The sequence below is a fragment of the Sceloporus undulatus genome, chromosome 6, assembly GCF_019175285.1.
Source record: "Sceloporus undulatus isolate JIND9_A2432 ecotype Alabama chromosome 6, SceUnd_v1.1, whole genome shotgun sequence".
Lineage (NCBI taxonomy): Eukaryota > Metazoa > Chordata > Lepidosauria > Squamata > Phrynosomatidae > Sceloporus > Sceloporus undulatus.
The window spans coordinates 103,023,551-103,044,375 of NC_056527.1; the positions used below are offsets into that span (position 1 = coordinate 103,023,551).

Here is a 20,825-nt window from a genome sequence, read left to right on the forward strand (position 1 = left end):
AAATGTTACTGGCATTCCAAGGTATACCACTGAAAAAACAGCCAATATCAGCAGGCTTACTCGCTAACCCAGCATTCTCCAAAGTGGTGCCTTGAAACTCATTTAAGCTCCCTTTCCAACGGAAGTGCTTAGCAACATACTGGGAAGAAGCCACTCAGTGTCTGGGGTGGCTTTACCATATTTACTTTCTCAAATCCTCGAGAAGAACAAAAACTTCTTTCTGCTCAATTCTGAAAGGAATTGCCTCAGATAAGGAAGACAGGGAAGCACCTGTGTGACGTCGTTCTACTTTGACCAACCAAGGCCATCATGAACGGAAAGGATAGCAGTGCCAACATGAATATTCTCAAAAATTCAGCATCAAAGGCTTACTTACAAAGGCTCTGTGCTCTCCAGGGCCTACTGCTCTGTTATATTAAACCTTGGAACTTCTCACTAAATGAAGCATTGCCAGCGAAAAGAACAAAACTGTCACAGGGTTCTTCTCACTTGTCCAAACCTCTTGTAATTCGAACAGCTGTACCATACAGTACAACAAAATATTTTGAAGGAGATAGTGGGGGAGAAAATTGGTCTTTTAGGTTATAAAGACAATAAAGACACCATAAACACAGGTATTATGGCATAGACATCATCAGATGGGACTCTAATTTGCAGAAACATAAAGTCTTGAATTATATGGTGCCACAGGCTTTTGGGTTTTTTTGCAGATGTAGAATGCCTTTCTGGAAATTTGGGTTTTGTTTTTGTTTTGTTTTTACACTGGGAAAAATTGTGTTTTTGTTTTTGGAAGCTGAAGTATGATTTCCAAAGGTGTCAGAAATTCCATGTTTCAGAAGGCTTAGTTTGGTAATGGTGCATCAAAAACCCAAGCAGGCAATTTAAATAATTAGCTGTAGTAGTAGCATGCCTCTTGAGAGAATAAAATCTCCAGGCATTTTACAGCACAAGAATGATACAAAGCAATTCTGAAACAATTTTAGACAATAAATACTATATAATATGACTGTCAAACATTTTCCATGGTAATGGCTAGGAATTTTATTCGCCTTGCTGTTTTGGAAGGAGGCACTTGAGGGGAGTAATTTTTAAATGGAGATCTCTTCTAAATCTTCATTGTCTGTGCTGTCCTTGCCCTCCCTTACAAGAATCTGCAGAAAAGGATTACGTAGCGAAGGGACACTGTATCAGCTTTGACTCTACCTGAGAGAAGGAAATATGTTGATAGCATAACCTTTTGTAGACTTCAGTCTACTTACTCAGATGCATAGAGTGAAATGTCCAGGAACAGACCTTTATAAGCAGGCTATGTGAACAGCAATAGAAATGCAAAACTAGTGGGTATGGTGATGGAGTGACAGGTTCCGTTCTGGTCATTTGGGGGACAAAGGCAGGAGGAAGGATGTTGCTTAAAGCTAAGATGAGCAGATAACCATATGATTGTTGTTGAGATGTAGTGTGATGCTGACTAGGAATCAGAAAGGAGATGTTTTGAACTGACCAAGAGAGTACTTATGACGCTTAACTAGCATTATGATATGTGTAGTGTGCCAGGAAGCCCTTGTTTCTGTTCAACCTATTGTTGGTGGACTGGGGTTTGCAGACAGAGTATACAGGCTGAGTCTCCCTTATCCAGAATTCCAAAATCTGAAATACTCCAAAAACCAAAACTTTTTCCATGGCTGTCTGATATAGTGATACCACACAAATGTACACACAAATGTTTCATGCTCAAAATTATTAAACATATTGCATAAAAGATACCTTCAGGTGAGAGCCAGCATGGTGTAGTAGTTTGGGTGATGGATTACGACTCTGGAGAGCAGGGTTCAATTTCCAGCTCGGCCGTGAAACCCACTGGATGACCTTGGGTGAGTCACACTCTCTCAGCCTTTGAAGACAATCGCAAACCTCCTCTGAACAACTCTTGCCAAAAAAAAACCCATGATAGGTTCGCCTTAGGGTTGCCATAAGTCAAAAACTATGTGAAGACACAACAAGAAATATGTGCATAAGGTGTATATGAAACAAATGAAGTATGTGCTTAGACTTGGGTCCCATCTCCAAGATATCACATTATCTGCACATTTGAATCTGAGTTTATGCCTTTACATCACCTGTCGACTTATGGTGACCCATGATTTTCATAGGATTTTCTTAGGAAAGGAATACTCAAGAGGTGGATTTGCAAGGACAGGTATTCAAAATTTCAAATAAAATAAAATTACTTCTGGTCCCAAGCAAGTTTACCAGATGTCATAACCACAAAGGAGAACAAGGCACCACAGCATTACCAAATAAAAGCTAAAATTGTCGTTTGTTGTTTTGTGCCTTCAACACATTTCCAATTTATGATGACCCAACCCTATCATGGGATTTTCTTGGCAAGATTAGTTCAGAGGAGGTTTGCCACTACCTTCCCTTGAGGCTGAGTGTGCAGTTCCCTGTGGGTTTCATGGCCAAGCATGGAATTGAACCCTGGTCTCAAGTCATAGGCTGTATCCACACTGCAGAAATAATCCGGTCTGACACTGCTATAACTGCCATGGCTCAATGCTATGGAATTCTGGGAATAGTAGTTTTGTGAGACATTTCTATCAGAGAACTCTGGTGCCACAACCAGCTACCATTCCTAGAATTCCACAGCACGGAGTCATGGCCGTTAAGGTAGTGTTGGATTGGATTATTTCTACAATGCAGATGAAGCCATAGTCCAACAAATCACTCACTCTCACTCTCCAAGAGATAAGAACACTCATCTGAATACAGTCGACCATCATTATCCACTGATTTTTTATCCACAGATTCAAGCATCCATGGCTTGAAAATATCCAAAAAAAACCCCCTATAAATTCCAAATACCAAACACTGATTATCCATTTTATTTAAGGGACACCATTTTGCTCTGCAGGTGGGACTTGAGCACCTACGGATTTTGTTATCCACAGGGGATCCTGGAACCAAATCCCAGCACATAACAAGGTCCCATTGTATAAATTCATGATTCTTAGCCATAGTAAAAAATGGAGAACGTTTTGAAATCCCTCCTGGACAGAAGGTTGAAATGTAGGCCATTTCCTAGGAAAGGCGGACATCTGGTCATCCTGGTCCCAAGCATTTTGGCTAAGGTCCAAAACATACTGCAGAAATAGTCCAGTTTAAGAACGTTTTCATTGCCCTGGCTCAGTGCTATGGGATCCTGGGAACTGTCATTTATTGTGGCACCAGAGCTCTTTCTGACAGAGAGAAGGTCAAATGTCTTCCAAGACCACAGTTCCCAGAATTGCCTAGCATTGAGTCAGGGCAGTTAAAAAGGTCTAAAACTGGATTATTTCTGCATTGTAGTTTGGATCTAAGATAGTTCAAATTGAAGAGCTGTCTTCTTTTCCATACTCAACCTATTGTTTTTAAATTTTAGCAGATTGCTGCCTAGCTGCAGGAGGTAATAGGCACATAGATGTACAAAGTACAATCCCCAGATATTCTTAGCATTGAACCAGGGCAATTCTCAAATTGGATTATTTCTGCAGTGTGTTTTGGACCTAAGGGCTAATTACTGAATCGGCTAGAGATGCCCATATAACACTTATCTTGAAATCTCTACACTGGCTGCCTACTAGTTTCTGGGCACAGTACAAGGTGTTGGTGATGAACTTTAAAGCCCTTCATGGCTTGGGTCCAGCTTACTTGCTGGATCGCCTTCTTCCATACAACCCACCTTGCGCACTTATGTCCTCTGGGAAGAACTATTACAACCAATAAAGATGAGAATGGCAGCAGTCACCCAGGGGACCTTTTCATCTGCTACTCCCGAACTATGGAATGGTCTATCGGAGAAGATCCGGAACATTACCAACCTTGACAGCTTTAATAACGCTGTTAAGACAGATCTCTTCCGACAGGCCTTTCCTGAGTTACCCACCTGGCCACCCACTGATATGGACTATCTCTCCCAGGAGGCCATCTCTCTGTCATTTGATTGTTTAATTAATTTAGACACTATTTTAATATTGTTTTTGTGAATTATGGGTTGTAGCTGGAGGGAGAGATAATGAGGTTTTTTAAAATGTATTGTTGTGTTTTATTGTATCTTATTTTATCGCTGTATTTTATTGTTACAGTGCGCCCTTGCTTTACGCGGGGATACGTTCCGGACCCCTCTGCATAAAGCAAATAGCACATCTGCTCAAGCCCCATTGACAATAATGGGGCTCATGCACGCAGCACACCACACCATTTTGTTTCCATTGCGCCACTTTCAGTGTAAGCTGAAAGCCACGTAAAAGGCGCTCATGTATGAAGTTGGTGCACTGTATATTTTATTATATTGTAAGCTGCCTCGATCCTGTGGGAGAGGCGGGGTAAAAATAAAATTTCTATTCTATTCTATTCTATTCTATAGGAACCTCAAACCAATTCTATCCTTTCTCTTTATCACATGGGAGGAATTTCTCTTAATTTTGAATGAAAGGAAAGTGGGGCTGAACGCATTCACATGAATTCGCTAGTTCAGCGAATTTACGTGAATCCAAATTGCGTTCGAACTGACTCCCCATTGCCCAAAAATAGCTTGCCATTGCCCAAAATTGTGTGTGGTAGTCTATCATGCAATAACATTACACCTCATGATTGCGTTCTGACTGACTTCCAATTGCCCGAAAGTGCGTGTGGTAGTCTATCATGCGATAACGTTAAACCCCACAATTGCATTCAGATTGCCATTGGATTTTACTTCCAATTTCCCTTGTCTGAAAAACTCCTTTGTCCTTTTTTTGGTGCGTGTTTAAGGACTGCTGCCCTGGTAACTGGGTTTTGTGCATTCCTATCCCTAATGTCTGGCTTGATGTCTATGGTGCATCCTCTCTGGTGCAGGGACTGGAGAGAGTGCAATTCAAAAGAAAGCAAAAACAAAACACCCCAGATTTGACTGTGTCTGGAAAGAGGGAGGCAGCTGTGCCTTGACCACTGGAGCCAGAGGAAGGGTTAATACTCTGTCGTCCACGTGGGGGAAGGAGGAAGAGGAGGAGGCACCTTCCTGCTCCGCCTTTGGGTTTGGAGGGAGGAAGGGAGGGAGGGGGGAAGAGTGGGTCTGGTTTGCAAGAGCCCCCCCAAGCAGCTGCATCTGGTGGTGCTCTCTTTGCAAAGGGTGAGTTGCAAGGGGGGGGTCCCCATTTTGCAAAAGCATGTGCAAAGCTAAGGGGGGTGCATGGATTCAGCTGTTTGATTTTTTGGGTGGGTGGATGGGTGATTGCCCCCCCCAAATAAAAGGGGGGGGGGTCCAAAAATTGGGGGGGGGGAGGCTATGAAATGGGGAGGGGGGTCATTGCAATGGCAAGGGAGCCCTCCTCTCTTTGCCCCTCCCACCCCCAGCCACATCAAAAGAGGCAAAATGGCTGCATTCCCCTTGTCTTGGTGTCAAATGGGGAGGGGGGGCAGGAAAAAAGGGAGGGGGCTTGCAAATGCACCCCTTTGCTTGGAGGGCTGGGAATGTGAGGGTGGTGGGGGTCCAGAAGCTCAGCCTTGCTCTGCTGGGGAAGGATTGAGCTTGGACTACAATGAATGGCCCATCTTCTTGTCTCCCTTTCCCCCCCTTCTTTTGTAAAGAGTGGTGGGGCTGAGCTTCCAGCCAGATGAAGGTGGGGGAGATGGAAATATAGGGGGGCTAGGCAATAGGGGTCTAGGAGGGAAAGGGCTGGATAGATCTCCCTCCCCCCTGCTGTGAGATAGGCAGAAAGCTTAAAGGGGGGGGGGGAATCAAAGGGGGAAATTTGAGCCCTCTTTGCTGGAGGTGGAGGAGAAGCTGAGTTTACAGTCAGGATTGGTGTGGGGGTGTTTTCTGATGGTGAGGAGTCTGGGTATGTGTTTCATGAAAGGTTTCTGTTGCCTGGCACAGGAGGCAGAGGTGAACCTTAGAATGGGTTGAATGGGTATTTCAAAAAAGACAAAAACTTTCCCTCTTCTGCTTTGGAAAAGGTGAGATGATTAACCTGCCCACTTGGTTAGGGAGCAAGTTAAAACAGCTTGGGGGATCAACCAGCCCTCCTTCCCAGTTCATCCCCTTCTCCTTCTTGCCAGCCTTTGTTTACTAATCCATGGGCTTGTTAATTAATGAATGGGTCCCACTTGTCATACAATAATTTCTCAATTAATTTCCTTACAGGTAACAGGGGGATTTCCGGTAGGGGGCTATCTAGCAAAGTCCACAAAAGCTTTTGCCAAATCAAAACTTGTTACAGTGTGTGAAGTTGCCACAAGATTATTTTATTATTAATGTTTATTTATGTAGCACCATAAAATGTACATGGCGCTTTACATACATCATCAATCCAACATTAAAACCTGTCAATGGCGTACAATCTAAAGATCACAGAGTATAAAACTGTACAGTAATTAAGCAAATGACACAATTAAAATGCAAAACTGTAAAACCGGGTAATCCCTATAATAAAATCTGAATTACAAAACAATACTAAAATGAAGTTCTTGGTTGTAATAAGCAGGTAAATGAGGAAACCCACAATGGATGAATTGACGTCCTTGCAGTTATTGGACAGGATTGTTTCTTAACACATGGCCCTTGTTTCTCTTATCCACCCCTCACTGTCTGTCTGTCTGTCTGTCTACCGTGCTGACATTTTTGTGCGTTTTGTGGCCATCTCAGGGATGCTTTCACCAATGCACTGTTTTGTGGCATAACCACTCTCTTGGATTGTTTGAATAATTTAATGATGAAATTTGGGGATCTTTCAGGCATAAATTTTATTATTTTTTAATATATACTGTATATATTTATTGCATTTATATCCCGCCTTTCATCCCAGAGTCACCCAAGGCAGCTCACAGATAAAACCTTTAAAATTGCAATAAAATTCAAAATAATTAAAACGTCTATATCCAATATAAAATATACACAAGTTAAAAACAGACTAAAAACCCACCTGCTCCATAAAACCAGCCATCAATTCATTATATACATGCCTTATTATATTTGTGTTATGCATTATTATTTGTGCTGTGCATTATTATATTTGTGTCCCTATTTGTCTGAGGCAAGAACAGATGCCAATGAAACAAATTCTGATCCCTCTCCAGAGATCCCACCGCTTTGATATTATTATTTTTGTTAAGTTCCCTAAAATGATTGGGGAGTGCGGATCTACATCCCTGGAAAGATAACTGAGATCAAAATAGACGAGTTCTGACATAATTGCCTGTCTCATTTGGTCAACTAGGGGTTTGAAAAGAAATCTTCTCTTTATATGTAAATTTGTTTATCCCAATGTGAATTGCAAAATGATCCCCTGCTGCTAGGTGTGTTTGTTTTCCCATCTTCATTAATGATTATCTTGCTTCCATTCATTCATGTTTTTCAAAAAAGGTTTGAGATTTTTTAGGGAAAGGGATATCCTCAGTTTTTGGAAAATCAGATAGCAGGAATTCCCTTTTAGAAATATGTGGGTGGAGAAAAAACTTTCTCAGATTGATATTCACAGAATCTGACTGTATGAAACTTGATGACAGTCTCTTAAAGATTAACACTTTTCCCGCTATGCATAGATAAGAGAGTGAAGCATTTGCATCTGAATTGCATACTGCGTTGGCACTGAATTTCATCTTGGGGGGAAAAGGAAGGATATAATTTTTTTCAAAAGGAAAAATTGTGTCGGGGGGGAATTGCATCCCCCCCTTATTATCTCGCAGTTAATTGCAAATGTGGAAAGTCTGTTTTCTCAGCTTTTTTTGTTTTGAGGAGAGACTACTCAGAATTTGGTAACAGTCTTCTGTGAGCATGATGCATTCATTATTAATATAATTTTATTTTTTAGGATTTCTATCCAACTTCATAATTGTCACTTAATTGTTTTGTTTGTTTATAATTGAGTTTTGAGATCAAATATAATTGGAGAAGAACCATGAGAATGGGGGAACATTTGTGCAGCTTCCTGAAAGATGACAGAGACCTTGGTGTTTGCAATGGTCATCAAATGCTAACCTTATCCTTGCTCCACCTCAGGGAGTGGGGGAGATGTAGGAAGGGGCAATTCAACTTATATGATCCCATGCTTCAAGGACCTTTCAGCAGAACTGCAAAAAGAATTTTGCAGTTTTTGTAAAATGGTACAAATCTGCTTAATTATTTTGATTTAGGTTTAATTTGCACTACAGAAATAAATGCAGTTTGTTATAAATAAGATTAATTTGCTGGTCTGCTTAGTGTCTGTACACAGAAGGGCAGGATTCTTTGCCCTTTGCCTCGGGCAGCAAACGATTTGGGGCCAATCTTGTTAATGTTTGTTTGTATGGAAGTATTTTCATTGTGGTGTGCCCTATTGGCTTGGTCCATTATTTCCATTTGTGTGTGTGTGTGTGTGTGTGTGATTGTGTGTGATTTCTTTTACAGTACTTGGAAAGGGAGAAAAGAAAGAGCAGCATAGCTAGTTTGCTACTTGTTTGAGACAAGTAGCTAAGCCACAAATTGACTGCATCTGCCTGTCTTGGCAGTGGCCTCCATGTAGTGCTGCACTCCTTTTTTTGAGCCAGGAGAACACAATGCTTTGTGTTGGCAGTAAATGTCCTTGAGGTTCTCGCAGCCATCTGGCCAGAAGACAGAAAGGCTGGTCTTCGTGTTCAGGGAAATATGTGGGACAACCCTGCATAGGCTGTACCATTTCAGAATGGAAGGAAAGGCTTGCATGGTTGAGTACACAATGTAATTGGAAACTCCCAGAATACAGAAAAATTAAGGGAGAAGGTTGGGATGGGTGGGAGGATAACTCCATTATGTGTCTCCCCCATCTGTATTCTAAAGCGATACAGTCCTTGGAAGACAGTGGTACCCAATTGTTCTGAAAGTGTTGATAGGCTGAGAGCTGGAGACAAGTGGATGATGCAGTGATACCATGGTTGTGGGGTTTCTATCTTTGTCTCTACTCCACAGTCAGAATGGAAGAAAAAAAATTAGTCCATTCATTTAGTCACCTTCACAAAACAATCACAATAAATTTGACTAACATATATTCACATACAATAACATATACAGTTGACCCTCAGGGACGTAGCCAAGGGGGTGGGTTTCTTGGGGTCCAGACCCCCCCTTCCATTAGAAAAATGAATGGTGCGTGCTGCTGCACCGCCGTGCCCAAGCCCCATTATAATGGTGGCACTTTGTCTGGACCCCCCCTTCTTAAAATCCTGGCTACGCCCCTGCAGCCCTTCTTATACACGAATTTTTTATACACTGATGCAAGCATCCACGGTTTGAAAATGTGCCAAAAAAGTATAAATTTCAAAGATCAAACCTTGATTTTCCATTTTTTATAAGGGACACCATTTTGCTATGTCATTATATTCAATGGGACTTGAGCATACATGGATTTTGTTATCCACGGGGGATCTTGGAATCAAACCCCAGCGTATAACAAGGGTCCACTGTAATAACATGGAGAGGTGCTACAAGATCTCTCTACATACTGATTTTACAGACTAATACAGCTATATCTTTGAATTCTGTCTAATAACATGGTTAATAACACACACACAACCCGATTTTCTTTTTAAAAAGCCAAACATAACACTAAATGACTTGCCATCATCTTATTTTCGGTTACTGTATTTTCTAATATTCATAGTCCTTTCACTAACTAAAAAGTAAAATAATATAATGTTCTTCTGCCGCATGTAAACTTACCATAGTTATATTGTGTGAATATTAAAGAAACAAGCTCTTTACCTATTTTAATAGTATCTGTTTTCATATGTATATATATCTTTACCACCCTGTTATTTGACCCCAATTTGATCTTAAATATTCTGTCATCAGTAGCCAGTCTTCAAAATTTATCTATAGAACCATATCTGATCAGTTGGGTCAATTTATCATTTTCCATAAGGTCATACATTTTCCATATCCAATCCGATATACTGGATATCAGCTGGGCTGTGATGCATAATTTTTCCTCCCTCTAATTTTGTTTTATTTTTATTTTTTATGAGTTTTATTCCTTGCCTATGAAAATCCTATGAAATAGGATGAAATTCATGGGGTTGCACCAGACGTTGACAGCTGACTTGAAGGTGTACACACACCTGGTTCAGTGATTGAATTGAATTGATTAATTCAATTAAAATTTATTTGATTGAATAAACCGTAGGGGAGAGGGAAGGGGGCATGTGTAACATTGTTAGTATATATGTTAAAATAATTCAATAAATTTATTTTTTAAAAAGGGGGGGGGGGGAGAATTGATTTGATTGATCTTTTGTCATCCTCCTGACTGGTTAGGAAAAAAGTGCTCCAATTTGTTAAAGTACTAGGGTTCATCTTAAGAAAATGGTTCTTGAATTTTGGGTTGGTTTTTATTTTTTATGGGCTATGTTCTTTGCCTATGGAACCCTATGATAGTCATGGAGTTGCCATAAGTCGATTGGCAACTTAAAGGCACATGCACACACCTAAATACCCTAAATGCACCAGAAGTCAAAAGGAGACTTGGAGGTGCGCGCACACACACACACACACACATGTGCAAACACTACGTTCAGTGGTTGAATTGATTTCATAAATATGTTGTTATCCTCTTTAAAAAAAATTGCTCCATTGATATAGTTCTAGAATCATAGAGTTCATTTTAAGAATATTGTTAATTAAAACCAAACACCGTTAAAAACAAACACTGCCCTCCTCTTTCACCACACAATTTTGCAATGATTGCTTCAGTATCATTAGCTAAAAAGAAAAAAAAGTGTGAGTATTTTATTTTCAAAAGTATTGTTCTGTTCACAAGCAGGCATACCTTGTTAATTCATAGGACTTTTAATTGATTTATTGGATTGAGTTTCTTTATTGGGTTATAGCCTTTCTCTTTCCATCCTCAGGCAGGAAAACGCAGATGTAAACACTTATTCGAAGTGGCACCTGCTCAGTGTACGGAGCGACCCTGCTATGCTGCAGACTCTCTGACAGAGTTCTCTCAATCCCCGGGGATCTGCTGGCAGTTTTTAGCCTAATCTTGCATTCAAATCCTGTGTCCGAAGACGCATTTCCCACTATGTTTGCCTGTGAGACTTGGGGCCTTGCAGGCCAGACCTCAGTCTATAATTGGGATAAGTCCATTTACCTCTTAGAAGACAAAATGGAACCTGAGCAAAGATCAGGAGAACTAGATCTTCATTTTAAGGTCCTGCTCGAGCAGGATATGTATCCAGAAATCACAATTGAGGAAGAAGAGGAGGGAGAAGATGAGGGTGAAATAGTGGTTGATGCAGAAGGAGCAGCAGAGGAAGAGGAGGAAGAAGTAGAGGTAGATCCAGATGGGGCTGAGGAGGAAGAAGAGGAGGAGGAAGAGGATGAGGAGGAAGGAGAGGAGGAGGTGGATGATGAGGACGATGATGACGACGACGATGATGACGTGATTGTGACAAATTCATCAGCCCCTGCACGAGTAGCAGCAGGAGCAGCAGAGGGAGATGACTCCCTGCTGGTGGTATGCACAGGGACTGTTGAAGAACTTTTGGGATTAGAAGTGTCTCCCACAGTTGAACCAGAGGAGACCCCAGAACCTCAGCGCTGGGAAGTCCAGTGGGAGGAGGTGTCACAGGCACCACAGTCCCCAGCTCCTGAAATATTGCAGCCAGCCCCACCAGTAGCACCACCGGTAACACCACCGGTAGCACCACCAGTAGCGCAACCACCACCACCGCAGCCAGAGGTTCCCCCAGTGACTGAGATTACACCAATAGACTTAGATCCGGAGGTCTTGCCCACTCCTTCAGAGCAAGTAGGGAACACTTCCTCCCCATGGGGTGCAACATATATAGAAGAGGGCCACCGAGAGACCCACACAAGCCCTGCTAGCGCGGACCGAGGGAGTGTCGGGAAGACACGAGCATCAGCCTCCGGAGTGGGTGGTTTCACCCTAGAGACAGCCCGCCGACGGTTCCGACAATTCTGCTACAAAGACACTGAGGGGCCGCGGAAGGCTTGCGGCCAGCTCTGGGAGCTTTGCAATCACTGGTTGAAGCCGAAGAACCGCACCAAGGAGCAGATCCTGGATGTGTTGATCCTGGAGCAGTTCCTGGCTGTCTTGCCTCCTGGGATTCGGAGCCGGGTATGGGAACGCAGCCCTGAGACGTGTGCACGGGCAGTAGCCCTGGCCGAGGAGTTTCTGGCCAAACAAAACGAGGCAGAGAGACAAGAGGAGGAGGTGAGCAATGGTTTCAGACCCCTTCCCACTCAGGAAACCTAGAGCCCATTCACATAACATACTGTATATACAGTCAGCCCTCCACATTTGTAGCTTTGACTTTTGCAGATTTGATTATTTACAAATTTGATTAATATGTTCCCTCTAGGAATCTCTAGGTCCTCCAGCATGACTCTATGGTCAACGTCTGCCAAAAGTCACACTAGAGGAACTAGAGATTCCTAGAGAGATCATTTCTGTATGCATTTGTAGGTCCTCCAGCACCATTTCATGGTCAATGTCTTGCAGATCTTGACCATAGAATTGCCCTAGAAGACCTAGAGATTTTTTTTACTTGCATTTTTTTCACCTTCACAGGGGTTCTGTGCTTCTAACCTCAGAGAATGTGGAGAATCCGTTGTACTCGGCTTTAGTTCGACTTCACGTTGAAGTCAAGAGCAGGTTTGGGGCCCCAAATTATGGATTTTGATACGACCTGTGGATAAGTTGAGGATAAAACTTAGGAGCATGTAACAAAGGATCTAAAGGAGGAAACAAAGGAAAATGATGCCAAAGAACTTACAATATTACAGCAGGCATAACTCTATCGACGCTATCACACGGACGAAGCAAGCGTCATGAAAATGTGATTAAAACGTGATAATAGTGTGATTGGGGGGAAGATTATCACACTCCTGCGCGCTTCTCCCATTCATGCCCAGTGTGTTGGATGCATCATTGGATAATAACGGGAATTTCCCGTTATTTTGTTTTAATCACATTTTCATGACACTTGCTTCCCATGTGATAGAGACCTATGTATTTACATTAAAGGCTGGATGGATGAGATAATAAGGGGGGTCAGTGCTTCCAGAACACATTATACTCTTGCCTTTTAATAGGGGATGGTTCTTTTTTAAAATAAGAGTTAAAGTATAATACTTACATTGATTGTGGATAGGTCATGGATAGGTCAACTCAGGCTTTTTGGTTCAATGTTTCTACTAAAATTTCTAGATTTACATATGAGCATATACAGAAGTTATAGTTCCTAAATTCATCTTAACTGCAATGGCAACATCCCATGGAGCCCTAAGATTTGCATATTAGGACTGAGCATTAAGCTCAAACAGAGAGCAATAGTGCCACACCAAACTACAAATCCAAGGATCCTATTGGAGCAGCCATGGCAATTAAAATGGAACCATAGTGCTATAACTATACTGTGAATGGGCCCCAGAGGTTCCTTCTGCCTATGGACAGATTTTATTAAGAGGCTCTCCCAAGTGCCTTTCCCCAGTGGAAAACATATATCACAAGGGCCTTTCAGGTAGTTTGGGGGTTTCACAAATGAGAAGAAAGGGGCTATAGGGTGCTGGCAAGGGTAGAGGGAGAGAGGTAGGCTCATCTCACCTTTTGGACCACATCTGCTCGGCCATAGGTGGTGGCAAAATGAATGGGCCTCTTTATGTTATTGTTAATAATGAAGACATTTTAATATCACTTTCCAGCTAACAGTCTCAACCAGCATGCAGTCAATCATATTAAAATGCTAAAACCTGAATAAAAATGTCATAAAATGACTCAAGAATATAAAGCACTCCTAAAAGAATGAATGAATGGCTGTATTATACAGGGTTGATTTGATTTACATCAAATGGATTGAAATCATGATATAATTCGATTCTCCGCAGGACTCAGTTTTAATATTTGAAGTCATAGTGCTATTTTATCACCATTTTTTTTAGCAGAAGTATGTTGCTATTTAATATAATCTTAATGTACATTCAGATATAGGGTTTTTTTTTTTAGATGATGGGTACATACTAGACAATTCTGAATTGCTTTTAAGTTTAATTTTCAGTTCTTCACTAAATAGTGTCTCGTGTGTTTAGGCCCTTTGCCATGTACACATCTGTGATCCTCACAAATTCTCTATTTACCTGCTCTATCTTAGCACTTAGTAAGAGGTAAGGCCGAGAAAGCAAGAGTGTGTGTGCACTTAGTGTACACCACCAGCAGAATAGGATTCACCAGGTTACCTCACATCCCCATAAACTCCTCTTAACATTCACAGAGTATAATTAGAGGTTGTGTAATTAATATTCATAGTGATATCTTTGGCCCAAATATCCAACTTAAATATATAAAATATTTGTTAAAAAAAATCATTGTTTTTAAAGCAATATTCCCCTGTGTGAAGTCGAAGGCTTTCATGGTCGGCATCCACAGTTTTTGTGGGTTTTTTGGGCTGTGTGGCCATGTTCTAGAAGAGCTTATTCCCAACATTTTTCCAACAGCTGTGGCTGGCATCTTCATTTCTCTGAAGATGCTAGCCACAGATTCTGGTGAAACGTCAGGAATAAACTCTTCTGGAACGTGGCCACATAGCCCCAAACCCCCACAAAAAATATAATATTCCCCTGTACTTTCAGTCTTTAGGAGTAAGAGTCAACCTTTATATATGCAAAAACAGTTGCCGCACTGGCTTGGGGATTCTGGGCATTGTAGCCTTCCCAAAATAATGATTCAAACTACTCCACTGTTCCCCTATTGCAGTAGTCCTGAGACTGTGGGATGGGACCCCCATGGGGTGGGAGTGGGCTCAAGCGGGTGTGAGACTTGGAGACCCTGATTCCTCCGCTTCCCAACCTTTTGTATGTGTAAACTTTACACATACATTGAGTTAAATATTGATTTTACTTAGATAAAGCTGTTCTAATTTGGACAGTGTTAATTTCCTTATAAAATATTAAAATATGAATATACATGAAGGTGCAAATGTAAATGTGCACACTAAATAAACAAAATATTTTTACTTATGTACCATGTTGAGTGGGGGCATGTGACATCTGCATATAGATATAAAGGGGAGTCCCAAGGGTAAAAAGTTTTGTTTACCATTGCCCTATTGCATTATACTTTTCACTCTGGTCATGTAGTAATTGTATGACTGTGGGGGGAAAGACTGTTTTAGGCCCTAAAAGCACCCCAAAGTAAAATGTTCTTTCATTCCAGAATGCCAGGAGTAAAAGAACTAAGCAAACAAATGCTGCAATGCAGAGGGGCATTCCAGCGACCACATAGGCATTACTTCTTTGGAGAGATAGCCTAGTCTGGTGTCTGAATAACCTGGAACTTGAAATGATATCTCACAAACTTATTCTGAATATTAACTGAGGGCCCGAACAGACAAGCCAAAATATAACTGCTTCGGGTCACTTTGGAGGTATGCTGTTTAGACGACTCACGCATCTTAAGAGGCCAGAAGCTACGCCAAAGCTGTGCTCGAGTCTTTAGGACTGGAGCACAACTTTGGCGCGGCCTCCAGCCTCTTAGGAGGTATGCTGTTTAAATGCTGTGTGCGTCCTAAGAGGCTGGAGGCCGCGCCAAAGCATTTAAACAGCATACCTCCAAAGTGACCCGAAGCAGCTTTATTTTGACCTGTCTTTTCGGGCCCTGAAGTTCCTATCCCAGTTGCTTGGTTGGAATGAATTTACAGTTGGCCCTCCATATCCACAGATTCTTTATCCACAGATTCAACCACCCACGGCTTGAAAGTATTTCAAGAAGATATAAATTCCCAAAAGCAAACCTTGATTTTGCTATTTTATATAAATACATTTTATTCTGACATTGGATATATTGGGACTTGAGCATCCACACATTTTGGCCTACTGTATATGATTTGGATGAGAAATGTATGCTACTAATGGCGAGCATGTTTACCTCTCTTCAATATTTAGAGTCAAGACTTTAGTTGAGGTAGGACTTTCCTTAGGCACCGGTTTCATATGGGACAATTTGATTCATAAATTCATAAATCATATGGGACAACAAGGAACAGAGTGCCTCTGAGGTTGTATCTACCTTGTAGAAATAATGCCGTTTGACCCCCCTTTTAAGTGCCGTAGCTCCATTCTGTGGGACTCTGCAATTTGTAGTTTTACAAGGTCTTTAACCTTTGCTGCCAAAGAGTGCTGGTGCCTCACAAAGCTCTGATTGTGGAGGATGGACCCATGGCAGTTAAAGTGGTGTCAAACTGCCCTATTTCTACAGTGTAGATGCACTGAGTTGTATATTTATTTCCTTCGCAGGCCTTTAATAGATTCTTTCCTATAGGGGCAGCAGTGGTTCAGGAGAATATTCAGTCAATGTTATTTCCTTGGTTTGGACCATTTTAAAAAACCATGTGTTTCTTCGAGGCCTCTTTATGCAATGTGATTCACCAGCCTGCCTATGCAATAACATGAAGTGGTAAAATCCTTAGGCAGTATTATGTGGACTATACACTTCAGTGGTATATGCACTGGTAATCTCTTGTCTAGATTTCTGTAATGCGCTCTACTTGGGGCTACCCTTGTATCAGGTTCTGAAGCTTCAATTGGTTGTAATTCAGTATTAGGATTTTATAGTAACTATTTGTATTAGTACTGTATTTTTAATGATGTAATCTGACTTCAATCCTTGGGAAAAGCAGGAAATATAAATAAAATTATTATTATTATTATTATTATTATTAAAATATGGAGCTAAGTTTTAAAATTCTTGGGAAGAAATAGAGGAATAGCTGGATGCTTTAATTTCCACCCTTTGTTGCAATTAACTGTGGAAATGACTTGTATTGTGCTTAAAAAGACAGGAAAGTGCTTCACACCAGAGCAGATCATGGGATTTGGTTCCAAGGATCCTCCACGGATACCACAATCCGTGAATGCTCAAGTCCCATTATATATAATGGCATAGTAAAATGGTATCCCTTATACAGAGTGACAAAATCAAGGTTTGCTTTTTGGAGAATACACACACACACAAACATACAAACTATGGATGGTTGAATCCATGGATGAGGAATCCATGGATATGGAGAGCTGAATGTACTCCAGCTTTCATTGGAGTGTGGGATGGGGAAAGTGCCACCTGAGCAGCACCTTTTTGGGGGGGGGTCCTCAAGTCGCCCAGGACACACCCAAACCATCTGGAGCCCCCCATCCATTCATTTTTCATGTTTTGGGGAGGCGGAAATTTCCTGAAAATAATTCAGACTACCACACAGTCACTCAGGCTGCAGAAATAATGCAGTTTGACATTACTGTGAGTGCCATGGCTCCATGCTATAGAATTCTGGGATGTGTAGTTTTGTGAGATGCTTACCCTTCTCCATCAGAGGTGCCCCAACAAACTACAGATCCCAGGATTCTGTATCAGTTGGCCGTGATGGTCAAAGCAGTGTCAAACTGCATTATTTCTGCAGTGCGGATAGCTACAGAAAATTATAATTTTGGGTTAATTTGGTCTTCTGTGCACCTGAAAGAAAGGAGCCAAAAACAAAAACAGGAGTGATATCTTAATAGTTACCTCCTATCTCTTGTTGTTATTTTCTAATGGAGGTTGAACCTAGGATCTTATTCATGCATATGCTCTTCCACTGAGATATCATCCTTTAGATTTTGTATGCTTAATATTAGGATGAGTGTATTTTTTATTGTGCTTTTTTTATTGTTCATTTGTTTATATATTCCAGGTTTTCTGTTGTGGCTTTTTAGTGAGACAGTGGTTGGTCTTTATTTATATTTTTAAATCTAATGATCTCACGGAAGGCTGTGGGGGATCCTGGGAGGGAATTTTTCTAAACTCTGGTTTAGTCGTACAAAATGGTGGATGTGCTGTCACCATGTTGCAAGTCTCCCCACCCTGGAAAGCAGCCTCCATTCAAGTGAAAGAAAGTTTTCAGGGACAGCTGTGTATCTTCCTTAATTCTGAGTAATTACAAATAGTTAAGATTCCAGGAGTCAGGAATCTAGGTCAGAGGGCTGTGTGTGGCCTTCGGCAGAGTTGGACAATTCTTGTTCTGCTCTTTTTAACCAGCTTGCAATTTTGCTTTTGTTGCCATCCTCCCTCTCCCATCACTTAGGCAGGCTGCCACAGGTTGTGCCAGTAGTTTGGGATCAGGTTAATGAATTACAGGTTAATGCATTTTGCTGCTTGAGGCAGAGTGGCCTCTTTTACCCAGTTCAAGGTGGCAAGTATCCAAAGCCAGACAAAACTGAAGGATGGATTCATTCATTAATAATATTTATTGGTTTTTGTGGGTTTTTCGGACTATGTGGCCATGTTCTAGAAGAGTTTATTGCTGACTTTTTGCCAGCATCCGTGGCTGGCATCTTCATAGTCTGGAGATGCCAGCCACAGATGCTGGCAGAACGTCAGCAATAAACTCTTCTAGAACATGGCCACATAGCCCGAAAAACCATAAAAAACTGGATGCCGGCCATGAAAGCCATCAACTTCACAATATTTATTGTTGTTGTGTGCCTTCAAGTCATTCTGACTTATGGTGACCCCCAAGGCACAACTTAAAGCAAACCTATCAGGGGGTTTCGGGGCAAGATTGGTTCGTTGTGAGTTTACCTTTGCCTTCCTGTGAGGCTGAGAGAGTGTGACTTGCCCAGGGTCATCCAGTGGGTTTCAATGGCTGATCGGGGTTTTGAATTCTGGAGAAGAGTTAGAAAAAAGTGGATTTTTTTAAAAAAAACTTTTTTGTTTAAAACATTTTTTGCATTAGTATTTTAATGAAATTAAAGCAAATCTTGCTTATTATTATTACTGTGAAACTTTTTTTCTACAAATTTCACAACACGTTTTTATTTATTTATTTACTAAATTCTTTAAAAATGTGAAAGTTTTAAAACCAGGTATGTTTACAGGTCTGGATGAAGCTGTTAGGCATCAGTGTTGATGCCAGTATTGACACCAAGAGGAAGGCATACCACAATCAGAGAAGGTCTGCTCTCACATTTGCACACCATTATTTTACCAAGGCAGGCAATCCCATAAGCATCTCTCCTGCCTCCATCCCCACCTTGCTGCCCTGCTGTGAAGGTTTTTGTTTAGTTTCTATAAGTTGAAATGTTTTATTCTCTGCTGACGGTTATACCTTGCTTCAGGTATTCTGTTTTTTAAAAAAGACATAGCTGTGTTAGTCTGGAAAACCAGTGTACAAAAGGATCTCGCAACACCTTTGAGAGTAACTGGAAGAAAGAAGTTTGTAGCATGAGCTTTCGTAGAGCTTTCTTCCATCTACAAACATACTACTGTACATGCATACTACATGCATCTGAGGAAGTATAGGCGTTAACACTTCTTTCTTTCAGTTGGCCTCAAAAGTGTTGCAAGATCCCTCTCGTTTTTTTAGTCATTGCTATATATTTTTTAACAGACTAAGCAGAGAATGTTAGCTAGTTAGTGGGTAGTTTGAAATTTAAGTGAATCAATAAATGAATAGCAGCAGGTTGGATAAACCTGCAAAATCTTAATGATACTTACATTGTCTCTTGTTAGGGCCAGCCCTGCTAACATACAGTCAACACTCCATATCCACAGATTCAAGCATTCACAGATTGAAATATATTTTTTAAATATGCAGATTCCAAAAAGCAAACCTTGATATTGCAATGTTATGTAAGAGACACCATTTTGCTATGCCATTGTATTTAATAGGATTTGAACATCCATGGATATTGGTATCCACAGGGATCCTGGAACCAAATTCCAAGGGCCCACTATACTTAATTGTTCAGTTAAACGTAGCAGTATCCCTTGAACCAACTTACTTAATTTGTTTGTCTCAGATGTGCTTAGACCCTAGTGCTGTTTCTGGAGTGTCAGGGCAGGTTCCACAATTGCAGCCCTTAACTATGTGTTGCAATAGCTTCCCTGTGCCTTATGGCTTCCTAGCTCTATTTCCATTGCTAGATTTCCCCTTCTGCCCTCCTCCAAAAAGCGGTTACAGCTGCCTACAAAGCCTCAGAGGACCTTTGCACCTGTGTGTAAAGGATTCACAGATGCCTATGCAAAGCTTTCTGGGAGTAGTAGTCCTGCAACCTAGGAAACAAAGGATTTGGTCCTCTACCCTAGCAGCTGGCTGCCTGGCATTCTCCACAAGCCAGTGTGACAGACAAAATGTCCCCTCCTCTCTGCTTTAGGCCCTTCAGATAATCCTGACTATTAGAGTCCCAGCTTTTGTAAAATGAAGCAAAAAACAGCAAACTTCGCCCCTCCAAAGAAAACAAAATGGATAACCCACACATTGCAGTCAGAAATGATGTACTTTTTCTAAGAACTGATGGAAGGGCATGAGAGCAGTGAGTTTATTAGAGACGTCTTGCAGACTATGCAGAAGAAGTTACGCTTCTGCTTCCATTTCCAAGCCTGTCAAACGGAGCTGTGGATTCTGCTTGGCTGTGAAACAAAGGAGTTTATCACACGGGAGGAATTTCTCTTAATTTTGAATGAAAAGAAAATTGGGCCAGAACACATTCACGTGAATTTGCTAGTTCAGCGAATTTACACGAATTCGAATTGCATTTGAACTGGCTTGCCATTGCCCGAAATTGTGTGTGATCATCTCTCACGCAATAACATGAAACCCCATGATTGCGTTCAGATTGCCATTGGATTATACTTCCAATTTCCCTTGTCTGATAAACTCCAAAGACTATGGACTTCAGTGCAAGATCTAGCTGCAATTTTTGCGCTAGCACATTAACAAACTTTCAATCCTTGTTCTTTGTGAGAGTTCTGCTAACTATATATATATATATATATATATATATATATATATATATATATATATATATATAT

The 20,825-nt window shown here is 41.1% G+C and overlaps 1 protein-coding gene across 2 annotated transcripts in view; it reads left to right on the plus strand.

Annotated features, from left to right (window-relative positions):
* The first annotated feature begins 5,071 nt into the window (after positions 1–5,071).
* The window catches only part of LOC121935313 (zinc finger and SCAN domain-containing protein 2-like), a 23,927-nt gene continuing 8,173 nt past the window's right edge, over positions 5,072–20,825 (plus strand). For both annotated transcript variants that reach the window (XM_042476707.1, XM_042476708.1), the window contains exons 1-2: positions 5,072–5,146; positions 10,876–12,203. In XM_042476707.1, coding sequence (XP_042332641.1) covers positions 11,049–12,203 — 1,155 coding nt within the window. In that variant the 5' untranslated portion in view covers positions 5,072–5,146; positions 10,876–11,048. The remainder of the gene's footprint in view (positions 5,147–10,875; positions 12,204–20,825) is intronic.